Source organism: Aulostomus chinensis, chromosome 18, assembly GCF_037954235.1.
Source record: "Aulostomus chinensis isolate RoL2024-O1b breed Wild chromosome 18, RoL_Achi_v1.0, whole genome shotgun sequence".
Taxonomy (NCBI): Eukaryota; Metazoa; Chordata; class Actinopteri; order Syngnathiformes; family Aulostomidae; genus Aulostomus; species Aulostomus chinensis.
The window spans coordinates 7,581,485-7,594,097 of record NC_141337.1 but is presented as its reverse complement, the minus strand read 5'-3'; the positions used below and the strand labels follow the sequence as shown (position 1 = coordinate 7,594,097).

Genomic DNA, 12,613 nt, shown 5'->3' with positions numbered 1-12,613 from the left:
GGGCAAATTTTAATGACCACACATTCTCTCTGTGTACATATGAAAAAAACGGAGGAAAAATATATTCACTGAAATGTATGACGAACTACTCGGTTTAATACAAAATAAACATTTATTTAAGTACATTTTAATCCTAACTGAACCACATATACTCTAATATACAGGTATTTGTGAAGTTAATTCTCAAAAACGTTCAGGTAGGGATGCACGAAGTACCAGCGGTCTTAACAGTATCGGCATTTATCAGTTCAACGTCCCTTGTAAACCCCCAGATGTTTTGGAAAACTTGTGTTAAATATATGATTTATTGGCTTTTCCATATGTTTTGGTACCAAGGACGAATTAGTAACATTTACATATATTTTTCAGTGTGTACAAAATGTAAATATCTCATCAACTCATCAATCAGCTATCAGCCTTTAACATGAATGGTACCTTTCATGTTAATTACACTACAGGCGAGACTTGATCTCGGCAATGAAGTGTGGGGAAAAATGTGAATATATCAATATTGTATCAGCTAAAATCAGTCAACATATTGGCAAAAAAATATCTTACATTGTGCATCCCTATTTTCAGGGTTTACTTACTTACCAAAATGTTTGTTTTTTTTTACTGACGTATATAACCTTTTTTTTTTAAGTTAATAAGGAGCAATAGTGTATTGAGTTCAACTGGAAAAAAATCTCTGACATAGTACCACAAAACTGAAAAATGAACAATCATTGAATTTGGTTTAAAAAAAATGGAGCATGTCTAGATCTACACGATGTGACTTTCTAACAGTGCAAAAGTGAAGCAGGTACACTGGCAGATTTTTTTTTTTTAAATACAAATATATAATTTCATGTTTTTACAAATACTATTTACAGTGTAATTTAATTACAAGTGACATTAAGAGAGCCATTCTGTATTCTGTGGCTGCTGGATCATTGCTCCCCTCATGTTGGTTTTTAGAAAAGGAGCCAGAGGGGGAGGAGAGCGTTTCAGCACATGACATCCCGTAGCCATGCTTGTTATTTGTTCAGACAGTCAGGTTCATTCCATGTTTATCCAGCGTGGCCTTTTGTCAACCCCCGAATGCTTAGAATGGCATGTATGAATGGCTGAGTCAATTGGAAACGCTGTAAGAACATGTAGGTAAGAAAGTCCCTTTGTTCTACACAGTGGTCTCACCATGTTTGCCGTTCGTCAGCCTTGTGTAGAATTTGTGCCAGGAGTGCAGCGTCTTCCCGGACCAGATCCAGAAACCGGAAGTGATGCCCACTATGAGGGTCATCAGGTACTTGATCATGTAGACTGTAAAGTCCGGGGTCATACGGGGTCCACTGTGCATGGGGCAGGGGATGGCCAGACTTCTGCAGTTATGGCTGACCCAACTCCGCTCCCAGTGGGGGCGAAAGGCCTGTTCATAGAAGAAGCAGGCGATAACAATGGTGGCAGGCACCGTGTAGAGAACGCTGAACACCCCGATCCGCACCATCAGACGCTCCAGCTTCTCCGTCTTGGTGCCGTCGTGTTTCATGATGGTGCGGATGCGGAACAATGAAACAAAGCCAGCCAGCAAAAAAGAGGTTCCTATGAATAGATAGATGAAGAGCGGGGCCAACACGAAGCCCCGTAGAGGGTCCAGGTTGCTGAGGCTGACGAAGCAGACGCCGCTGAGCACGTCTCCCTCGATCTGCCCAATGGCTAGGATGCTGATGGTCTTGACGGCAGGTACCGCCCAGGCCGCCAAGTGGAAATACTGTGAGTTTGCCTCAATAGCCTCATGGCCCCACTTCATACCTGCTGCCAGGAACCAGGTGAGGGACAAGATGACCCACCAGATGGAGCTGGCCATGCTGAAGAAGTAGAGCATCATGAAGAGGATGGTGCAGCCTTCCTTTTTGGTGCCCTGGACTATGGTCTTGTAACCGTCAGGGCTGAAACTGTCATTACACACCACCTTGTCTCCCAGGAAGAAGCCAGCTATGTAGGCTATGGAGACCATAGTGTAGCAGCCAGACAGGAAGATGATGGGTCTCTCTGGGTACCTGAAACGCTGCATGTCCACTAAATAAGTAGTAACTGTGAATAAGGTGGACGCGCAACAAAGGACGGACCAAACCAGAATCCATATACGGGAGAAGTGGATCTCTTTGTCACTGAAAAACATGTAGCCGCCGCTCCGTGATGGCTCGCAGGGAGCTGCACAATCCTTCTCCTCCAGAAACCTGTAGTTCAAATAAGGGGGGACTTTTAGAGCAGGGGGACAACGGAAAGGTTTGTCATGTGAGGACACCACAGGAAGATCTGGGGTTCCCGGGATAGGCACTACGGTTGGGACAGTGGCTGCAGATGAGTCATTCTGTCCCACGCAGATTTGTCCATCTCCCAGCACAGGGAAGTTCTCGCAGCGCAATCTGTCCGGCCACTGGAAGCCAAACTTGTTCATGAGAGCCTCGCAGCCCTGTTTGGCTCTCTCACAGATGGACCTGCAGGGAGGGATGGCCTTCTCCAAAACAGTGCACACAGGCGCATACATGGAGCACAGGAAGAATTTCAACTCCGGGGAGCACTGTACCTTTACCAGAGGGTAAAACTGGTGCACCTCGAGTCCTGCGTCCTCCTGGTTGTAGTGACCCACTAGATTAGGCATGATGGTTTGGTTATAAGCAATGTCCGTGCATAGAGGGATTGAAATCGGCTGACAGAATCCATGCTCCGGGATGACTATTCCGTTGTCTCCATGATACTGGGATGATATCAGAAGAGGCAGCAGGAGTATAACTGACCAAGTCTTGCAAAAAGTCATCTTCCCAAGTTTAGGACAACTTCACTCAGAGAAGTTTGTTGTAAACTTGTGTTATTACGTAACACCAGATCGGCGAGCAGCTCTCAAGTAACTCACTAAGACGGAAAGGTGATGTTCGGAGCTAAACGCCGTCCTCTTTGTGTAAGCTCTCCGCTTTAAAAGCAGCCTGATGACTTTTTCCTTTCTCCAAACTCCGTCTCTTTCACTGCTGTCTAATCCACGTATTTAGGTCTGAGATATCCGGTAAAATCTTTCAAAAATAAAATACTAACGGCCAGAAACTGGTTACATCATTAAACTCTCTGTCATATCACTGCACAAAACAGGACATATAAGAATAGCATTATATAGCGTAAATGATTAAGCCACTTCGATGATGGATTTTATTATTGCTTCTTAATTCTTGTAAATTGCATACTTTCGGCACTTTAGAGGTGATAACACTTAATGTGAAAGGGGAAAACCACGATCCCCTGTACACTAAATTCCATGCAGTGATTGCATTAATAGAAATGTAAACAGCAACTTTTCACTATCTCCTCAACTGGTCAATTACCCCAAGTTACCACAACACTCGGTAAAATTGCTCTTATTTTGAAAGAAGAGTCACATGTGATCCGGTAATTCGTTCTTACAATGAGAATTGACAACTCAGCTCGATTGCGTGGCCTGGACTTCACGGTGCCCAGTTTGAAGAAGAGGAGAAGATGGTACACAGCGCCTCCTATTGGCTATACTATGTTCAAGCTCCATGTTAAAGTGTGACAGTGTATTTGGTAAAACGGTCTTCATATATTATTCTTGTATGAACCTGGATTGGAATGGGATTAATGTGAACGGACTATGACTATATTTGTCTGAACTGGAGAAAGATAAACTGAATGTGATGAAAACACTGGAGTCATGACTTGATTCTTTCACTACGAAGGCTGTAAAACCCAGGTAGATGCGATGACAGGACAGTCATTCAGCAAATACTCCGTTACTTAAATAAGTACCAGGACTTGATTACTTTGCTTTCAGTGTACTTTTTACTCCCATCCACATTAACTTTTTTTCTACTCCTCTACATTGGCTTCAGACTTTGGCATAGCAATTATTTGTTAATTAAAATCATCCTTCACCAAGTTTTGATTAAGTTTCAAAGTTCTCCGCCGGTCCAGAAATGTGTTTTTCTTCTTGTTCCCACAGTTGAACACTTGAGCTTCATTTGTAAAATGATTTTTTTTTTTCTGTTGAGTGTGACGCTGGAAAATGATGGAAAAACTGTACATTTTCTCAGTGCTCAATGACAACCAGATTTTCAAAAGAAGAATTTTTGTGACATCATGAGCGTTGGAAGCTATTGGTACAAAATTCTGTACACACAAAGAGTCAAAAATGAGTAAATTTAATGCCCTCAGTGCATAAACGTGATAGAAGGAGACATTTTGTTTACAGTGGTTAAATGTGTGAAAGGAAAATGATCAATATTACGGAATTTTTTTTAGGGCTCTTTGTGTGTGTGTGTATGTTTGTGTGTTAATTATGTGTGTGTGTGTGTGTGTGTGATGCTGCAAATAACAATAATTAAAATTATATTAAAAATGTCATAAACACATTTTTTTGTTAAATTTTAGCACATCTTATAGAAATGTGAAGTTTGGGGTTGTTTTTGTTTTTTTTAAAGAAGGCCAAGGGTGGTGTCAAACACGCACCACACACATTTGTAATACCACGTTCTCCCCAGTGTCAGTGATAATCTCTAATGTGTAAATATATGGTAATTGTATCTGTACTTTATGAGATTTACTCAAGAAAATTCACTAATGGGTACTTCAAGAGGAAGGAAAGTACTTTCACCCGTCGAGTACTACTATCACTGTCACCGCTAGGGGGAGGTGCAGGCCCAGATGTTGCTATGCTCTTCGATCTCTTGCTGGACGTTAATTGGACCACAAATAAAAATCGTTGGGCTCAGCCAATGTGCGCTCAGGCGTCTGAGGAGGGGTCGAACCCGGGAGGGGGGAACCGCGGATACAGTAATGTAAAACCACTTAGGGGAACTGTTAACATTTCCAAGTCCCTCTCAATTCGCATGTAAAGGTAGGTTGGGCCAGTCGTTAAATTGGTTGAAAAGTATTTTAAGACGCAGTGAGCTATAATGTGACAAGAGGGTGTAACTTTTTTGTTGTTGTTGTTTTTGTTTTTTTCTGGTTCCTTAAGAAAACGTTTAAAATCCACTTTAGCCGAGGAAGCATGGCACGCGCAGCTAACCCAACAACGGCTATGTTAGCTAGCTGCTGACGGGGCCGCAGTGGCGTCTTCCTCTGACATAACAGTTTGTAATTGATCTGTAAAATTATGTAATGTTATCTCCATAACTAATTTCACGTCTTATACCAGATCACCAATGGATTAAAGGATTAGTTCAAGTTCAAGGGACTTAAGAATGGCATTTGACGGGCTCCAGAGCACGTTTTCGAATTCACTCTTTCCCTCGTTCCAGCAGCGTCAGGTAATTTTTGATTTTAGTCTCATAAGCACTTAGACCAGCACAGTTACTGCAAGAATGACTGGTTTGGGGTTTTTTGATATTAGTAAAAACATTATAAAATACTTATAATTGGATAACCTATGATTGGAAATGGGACGATCATGACCTTGATCATTGACCTCTTGATAGGAGGCATAAAAATCCTGATTAGATTTAAAAAAACAAGTTGATTAAGCTTCTGAGAAGCTTACATTTGGGCTTAACAATTCAGACACGGAAATCTAATTGCTATTATTTTGACTGATTGTAAATATGGTATGGTGAACAATTTTAAAAAACACAAGTCTTAAATATATTGAAATGATACTACATTATCATTAAAATTGATCTCTCAGTTTAGCACATGGCTAAAACATCCAGAGAATTTTAAGATTATTGTCTTGACTTTGTTATTGATCTAGTTTTGGATTATCTCTGTTAATCTCATTTGTGTTAGAAATGTCCCTGATGTTTTCTTCACCCTGCAAATAACTTCTAAATCAATTATTCTTTTCGTGTATTTGCTTTTGAAATCACTGTTTGGAAACAATATTAAAAGTTTTGTTGTAAGGTGAACTACAGCTTCAGATAAATACATTTTTGCCTTTTTTTTTTTTTTCCTTCTCAGGCTTCTGTAAATATGGGTCACAGAAGCAATGGAAGTGCTGGATTACCGTTTCTTTCCAGCCCGGGTGTCTCACTGCAGGAACAGGACACAGGCTCTCTCATGCCCTGGCCTCACAATGCTCATGATGATCCCTGTGAACTTAATGATTGTGCTCCGAGCGGCGTTAAGACCAGGTATTCATGAACCATCCCAAATGTTGTTGAGTGTCAATCATGCTGCTGTTCTGCTACGGCAGCACAGGTTTCTGGTGTAAGGCTGTTATTTGGAGGTTAGTGATATGTTGTATTTGTTCAAGTCTTAATGTGGCAATGACATATTGATGATTTGAAACATATCCTTGAGAGTAATGAGTAATGTGTTGTTTTTTGTTTTTTTTCCTGAAAGGAAACCAAGTGATAAAGCTGATGACGGGGAGCCTGATCTACTAGGTTTAGTGTCAAATATCTTGGGTGAAGATGATTGTCAGGACAGCTGCTACACTGAGGGGTACGTTGAAGTTCTCACAGTGTTGGTGGTGGAGGAACATATTCAACCATGCATTGTAAGATGTATAATAGAGGTGTTTGTACATATTTGTTTTACAACTTGTCAATGATTGTATATTAATCTAAATTGTCGAGAATATTCATAGTACAGACCTTGTCAGAGAACTAGAACAGTGAAATAACAGTTGAGTAATTGCAATCCAAGTTAAAGTTTAAGGTCACATCTCTCAGCCCTAATCTGTCAGAAAAATCTATTTAGCACATTTGGATTAGACTGGTATTATAAATACCTACAATGAAAACTCTCAATCCTTTCAGGAACCCACCGAGCTGTAACTCTGTCTGGTCTTCAAGGACATTGAGAGAAGAACTGCTTAAGTATTTTCAATCAGAGGCTAAAGCACAGTACAGCTCCATTTTTCTACCCAACTATGTTTCTGTGGAGGATTTCAACAAAGCACCGGCAGAGTCAGTGAACCAAGATCGTGAGGAGTTTAGCCAGCAGTTCAGCGGCTCTACTGCTTATCAACAGTGGTGCAACAATTTACCAAATGGAGACAGGGACGGCGTCATCAGCTATCCTCAGAGGTTGCCACCAGGTCTACCACTTCCCCAAGTTGGAAACGTGTCACAGATGCAACATAGCAAATATGAGAACATATCAGGTGATAAAGACAGAGCAGATAGCCAGCCTATGAACAGCCTCTCTGAAATCAGTGAATTCTTCCAACCACAGACTGAGGTGAACAGCCCATGCTTTCATCGTTACTGTGAGGACCACTACATCCAGAACAGTGCAAAGCCCATTAGCAATGAACTTGAAGCCCCACAAGACATTAACCAACTGGTCAGCAGCTTTCAGTCATTCATGGCTAGTGAGCATGATAGTCACGGAGAGTTTCCAAACATGCAGAGGAAGGCGGTTTACCATGAAGACAGTCTGCTCGAACAATGTAAAATTACCAGCCCAGCAATGTCAGCACAAAGCCCTCCTGCAATGCACACCCAAAAACAGCTGTTTGGTGAAGTGCCGAGGGAAAGAAAGGGAGGAATGAGGAAACAAACATTTAAGCATGACTTTTATCAAGATCTACCAGGGTTCAGCAGTCAAAACATAGAATACTTCCAGCCACCAAAGCCAGTCTCTGCGTCTTTAAACCTCTTAAACCAATATCCCAAAAAGCTGCACGGAGAAAATGCTTTGCTCTTCATGAATACCAGCATGAACCAGTATTCAAATCAGCAGATGAAGCAGGGCCAGATCCAGAACATGACAAAGCCACAGCTGCAGAAGGAAAAGAAGAGGATGCACATGTCTGGGTTTGTGGGAGAAAGCTTCTCCGCAAGACCTCAAACTGCCAATCACATGAGAGAGGGAGATAAGAAACAACCTCTCTTACACAACCCATACTTCAATCCCTGGAAAAGTGTTCAGAGATTTGATGGAGAAAACTGCATGACCAGTTCAGGGAATATCCAGCAGTTTGTGCCTCTCATATATCCTGCAAATGACCCCAGAAGTTACTCAAGGCCCCCCGTCAATTCGTTCAACTTCAGCACAGGACATTCTTTTCCTTATGGAAGTGGTTCTCCTGGCATGTCTCCGGGTGACATGCTGTCTGCCAAAGAATGCGCAGCATTTAATTCCTATCTCGGCGACACTTTGGCCAACCGAGGAGAGAGCATTTATCATGGCATGGCCTCAGCGATGACACCGTCACTGGTGATGAATCACGGAGGACTGGTGACCCAGCTTTACCTGTGTGTTGACGAATGCTATGAGCAGTGGAGGTGTTTAGAGAAAGAGAGAAAGAAGGTACGTTTTGAAAATAGGAATTTGGTTTTCGCTGTGTGATGTAAAAGGGTGGACTTCAAGGTTGGCACACCAAGAAACATGTTATTTATTTAACAGTATCAGCTATATTTCAGGAGCTATATTGGTTTTTGTTACCGCAGAATCCAATAAGGGTTTTTATTAAAGTGGAAATAAAAATATTTCAGACCAGGTTTGGCAAATACTCTTTATTACAGTACTAGATCTTGTGTATCTGACAATTTCTTTGGTATTTATTGAATATTAAATCTATATCAGAAGTTTGTGTATTCCAACATCTTTTTCACAGACGCACTCAAATGTACAAAATGAAATGACTGTCAATGACCATCAGTGACTTTGTGGACCCCATAAACTAGTAAACGTGAAGTAGAGTGTTTATTATGACTGGGAGCCATGCACACATTTTATCTCATAGCACATTAATGTTCAGACGAGCAGATCCAGCTATAACAAATCCAGTACTGGCTTCTCTTTGTTTTGGGATTTGCTATCTGCCTGAATGTAATTCAAGTGTTCGCTCGTCATTCTCTTTTGTCTACTATTTCAGGCAGAGGTCATCCTTCCAAAATCGTTTCTTGGGAAACGGATGGCGTCAGTGACTAACACCCAACTACCCAAGATTCCGCCCAACGCCACTAGAATTGACAACCTCATTGTGAATCTGATGAGAGAACAAACAAGGGTGAGAGCTTCAATACTGCCACCTACAGGGGAGCTTTGTGTTAGCAGCTTTAGCTTCTTCAAGTGATATTTTCAGATTCATTTTATAATAAATGTCATATTGATGTTTAGTGTGGGTTTGTGTTCATCTATTAAGAACCATGTCTTTAGTGTAAGAAGATCCTACTTCTGGGCTGCACGGTGGTGCAGTGGTTAGCACTGTGGCCTCACAGCAAGAAAGTTCCGGGTTTGAGTCCCGGCTTGGGCACGGGATCTTTCTGTGTGGAGTTTGCATGTTCTCCCCGTGTCTGCGTGGGTTCTCTCCGGGTACTCCGGCTTCCTCCCACAGTCCAAAAACATGCAATTGGGGACGAGGCTGATTGATACTCTAAATTGACCGTAGGCATGAATGTGAGTGTGAATGGTTGTTCGTCTCTCTATGTTGGCCCTGCGATGGACTGGCGACCTGTCCAGGGTGAACCCCGCCTCTCGCCCGTTGACGCTGGGATAGGCTCCAGCCCCCCCGCGACCCTTAATGTGTAGGAATAAGCGGAAGATGACGATGGATGGATGGATCCTACTTCTAAAATCTGTGTTGATTGGGTGTCCCAGAGTACTCTTCACCTGTTTCCAGGTTTAATGTTAATGAGTACTACTTGGTACACAGCTTAGTCACAGTGACCTCGACGACCAAAGTGCTTTGATTTCATCCTTGATTATTGATAAGGAATTTCATCTGGTATCTTTTGTTTTAACTTTCTTGGTTTTATCCTCATAAATCACGGATGGAGGGTGGCCTTAAAATAAGCTTAGCTGACTGGCTCACTGAAAGTGAACCCAGAATTTTGGTGAGTGCACGTACACATGCTGACTTTTGCAAAGTGGCCACCTGTTTTCAGGAGAATAAAGAGCCAATGCTGAAAAGGTTCGCTGACACATGGCATCACCATGCAGGTATGAAATTAGAAAATCGCTAACGCGACGTGGACCACTATGGCGTGGAATGCTGTGATCACGGCCCTTCTCACAATGTATGGAAATCAAATTTTTTCTTCTATTACGCAGCTGGGACAGTCACAAAGAAAATTGTATGCACAGGCTGCTCCAAACAAAACACAGCCGAGACCGAGGGAGAGGCAGAGCATGCGAAGGAGTCAGATATGATATCTGAAAGGAACTTAGGCGCTCCCCGGGACTTAAAGCATCACATCTCAGTGCACCTATAATAATGATAGGTACAATGCCTGCACTAAAATCTTGGACCCCTCTCATTCATTTGTGTTGTAAATTTGTTTAACCCCTCGGGATAAAAAGGAGGGATCTGATTATGAATTTCATCTGGTGTCCTTTGTTTTAACTTTCTTGGTCTTATCCTCACAATTCATCTGTAAGGATAAGAGCTGATCTGAGCCTGCACCTTGATCTCGGGCTTGAAGTGAACCTGCGGCGTCTTCCATAAGTTCTTTTGTAATAGTAAATTTGTTGTACTACTGATAGTAGTTGATGCTTATGACGTCTGCGTTATCCTGATGCGTAGCTGTGTTTAGACTGTGTTAAGGTCACATAGTACCAGATGTTCCAGTTAGGTGTTACTGGTAGTGTCCGACATTACGAGTAGGACTGTTTACGAGGGGTGGAACACAGATGTTGTGGGGGAGCTGACTCAACCTCATCTCACAGTTAACCTTGTACATCTGTTATGGACGTCCAGTAAAGTGTCCAGTGTGAGCCATCTCTGAGTCTCCAGCCTGATACTTGTCTGACAAATCCCTTCATCATACAAAGTTCCTCTACAAGTATCGGAGAATGTTTGTGGAAAATTTTGAGAATTTTTCTCCGGGCATTCCTGAGATGTCATGCACATGTGAGCTGACAGTACCTCTTAGCATTTTACCACCACTATCTTTTAGCTCACCCTTGAGTCCCCTTGAACACTTCTGCCAAATTTAAAGACACTGCCTCAAGCGATTCCTGAGATACTGTGATGCGAAGTAGCAGTGGCTCTGACCTTGGCCACCAAGATCTTTTCTAAGGTCATCTTTAAGTCCCAGTTGACATTTGAGCAAAATGTGAAGAAATTCCCTCAGAGGTTTCCTGAGATATCACCTTAATATGACATTGTGTGTTTTTGCAGGTGGTGAACCTTATGGATAGAATGGAAGGTCTATGGAACATCCCTCTCCACAGCAACATCCACACAGCACTAAACAGACATCACATGGCTATTTGCAACAGCCAGGCCAGACGCAGGGAGGAGCTTGAGAACACGTCCAGACATCAGCAGCAGAGGTCTCATTTCACAGAAGAAAGAGGTAACTCAGTCAGCCAGGTTTTAGGTAAAGGTACATCCTCCAAAATGCTGCGGGGCCTAACTCGCTTCTGTTTCAGATACCCTGTTGCTGGTCATTGCTCTCACGGACCTCGCTGCAGCCACCAGGAAGCTCCGCACAGCCCTGTGGTGTGCTCTTCAGATGATGGTGCTGAAACCCATGAAGATGCAGGACCAGCAGGTTGACAGAGAGGAGGCCACACACGCAGAGAGCCCTTCCCCACACGAGGGATACTCTTTTAAAATATGATGTAGTGGGCAACGAGCATGAGTTCAAAGTCTTGGTTCAATTAAAGCCACAACAGAACTATTAATCCCCATTGACAGCATTCAAAAAAACAAATTGTCGTACTTGCCTATAATCCTAAAGTGACATTTTACAATCAGCACAGTGATCACTGCAGAATATGAGATGAGCAGTTTGCAGTTTGGCACCGACAAGCTTGCATGAAATGTCATTTAACCTGCAGCATCTTAACTTCATTTAATTAGTGTCAGTTCCAAATTAATGTCAATCTTGCTCCATCACCGTTATATTTAAAAGGCAATATTTATGTGGAAGATTTCCGTGAATTCTTCAATGTTTTACTTATTTATTGGAATGTAATTGAACCTCTGTGCTAGGTTCTCCCTAGCAATAATTGAATCATAAGGGCAGTAGTTTAAAAAGTTATAAATCGTATAATTTTTGAAATATTCAAGTGAGTATCTACAACTTTAATGTCACCCAAGCGTGCTGTATTTGCTTAAGTTGTATTTATCTTCAATTTGGTTAAGTTTGAATTGTGCCAAACAATAATCACAATTAAAAAGTTAAGTATTTTTAATTCAATCAATCACATTTCCCATTACCAACTTAGTATTAAACATATCACTATCAAGGAGTTAAGACCAAGTTAGACTACGTTAAGATTCTCAGGATGCAGTTCAAGTCTTTGTAGATCGACTCTCAGTTGTTGAAAGTGAAGAAACTAAATTATCAAACCTTTTCTGAAATGTTCCATTTTCCATCTGTTAAGAATGTATTCTTAAAAACCTATTTATATGGAATGTGCTCACAAGTTTGAACGACTACACACACACTGAAACTTACATTGTGATTTTAATTTCATTTTGAATTTCAGATGTTTTAATAACATTTAAGATTGCTATGAGCTATTATGCCTCTGAGAAATGGCAGTTTTCAGTTAAGAATCCAAGCTTCTATGGAAGCTTTTGTTGGTGCTTTCTCTGGGTCAGCGCTCCTCTGACTATTTGAAAATTAACAGGGTTGTTCCACTCCTCGTCATTTTAACGTTCATTTGTTTCTCTTTCCATGTTTGTTCGATAGATTGAAACAAATAAAGAGACATTTTAATTGCT

The 12,613-nt window shown here is 41.7% G+C and overlaps 2 protein-coding genes across 2 annotated transcripts; one reads left to right on the top strand and one right to left on the bottom strand.

The window, feature by feature from the left end:
* Positions 1-2,991, bottom strand: fzd2 (frizzled class receptor 2). Its single transcript, XM_086185073.1, has one exon. It carries the CDS (start codon positions 2,795-2,797, stop codon positions 1,160-1,162), a length of 1,638 nt encoding a protein of 545 aa, XP_086041199.1. The 5' UTR covers positions 2,798-2,991; the 3' UTR covers positions 1-1,159.
* A 1,724-nt stretch (positions 2,992-4,715) lies between these two features.
* On the top strand, positions 4,716-12,611 carry meioc (meiosis specific with coiled-coil domain). The gene is made up of 8 exons (XM_086185355.1): positions 4,716-4,882; positions 5,183-5,294; positions 5,941-6,113; positions 6,325-6,426; positions 6,744-8,241; positions 8,810-8,944; positions 11,057-11,234; positions 11,311-12,611. Exons 2-8 carry the CDS (start codon positions 5,229-5,231, stop codon positions 11,499-11,501), a joined length of 2,343 nt encoding a protein of 780 aa, XP_086041481.1. The 5' UTR covers positions 4,716-4,882; positions 5,183-5,228; the 3' UTR covers positions 11,502-12,611.
* The last annotated feature ends 2 nt before the right edge of the window (positions 12,612-12,613 follow it).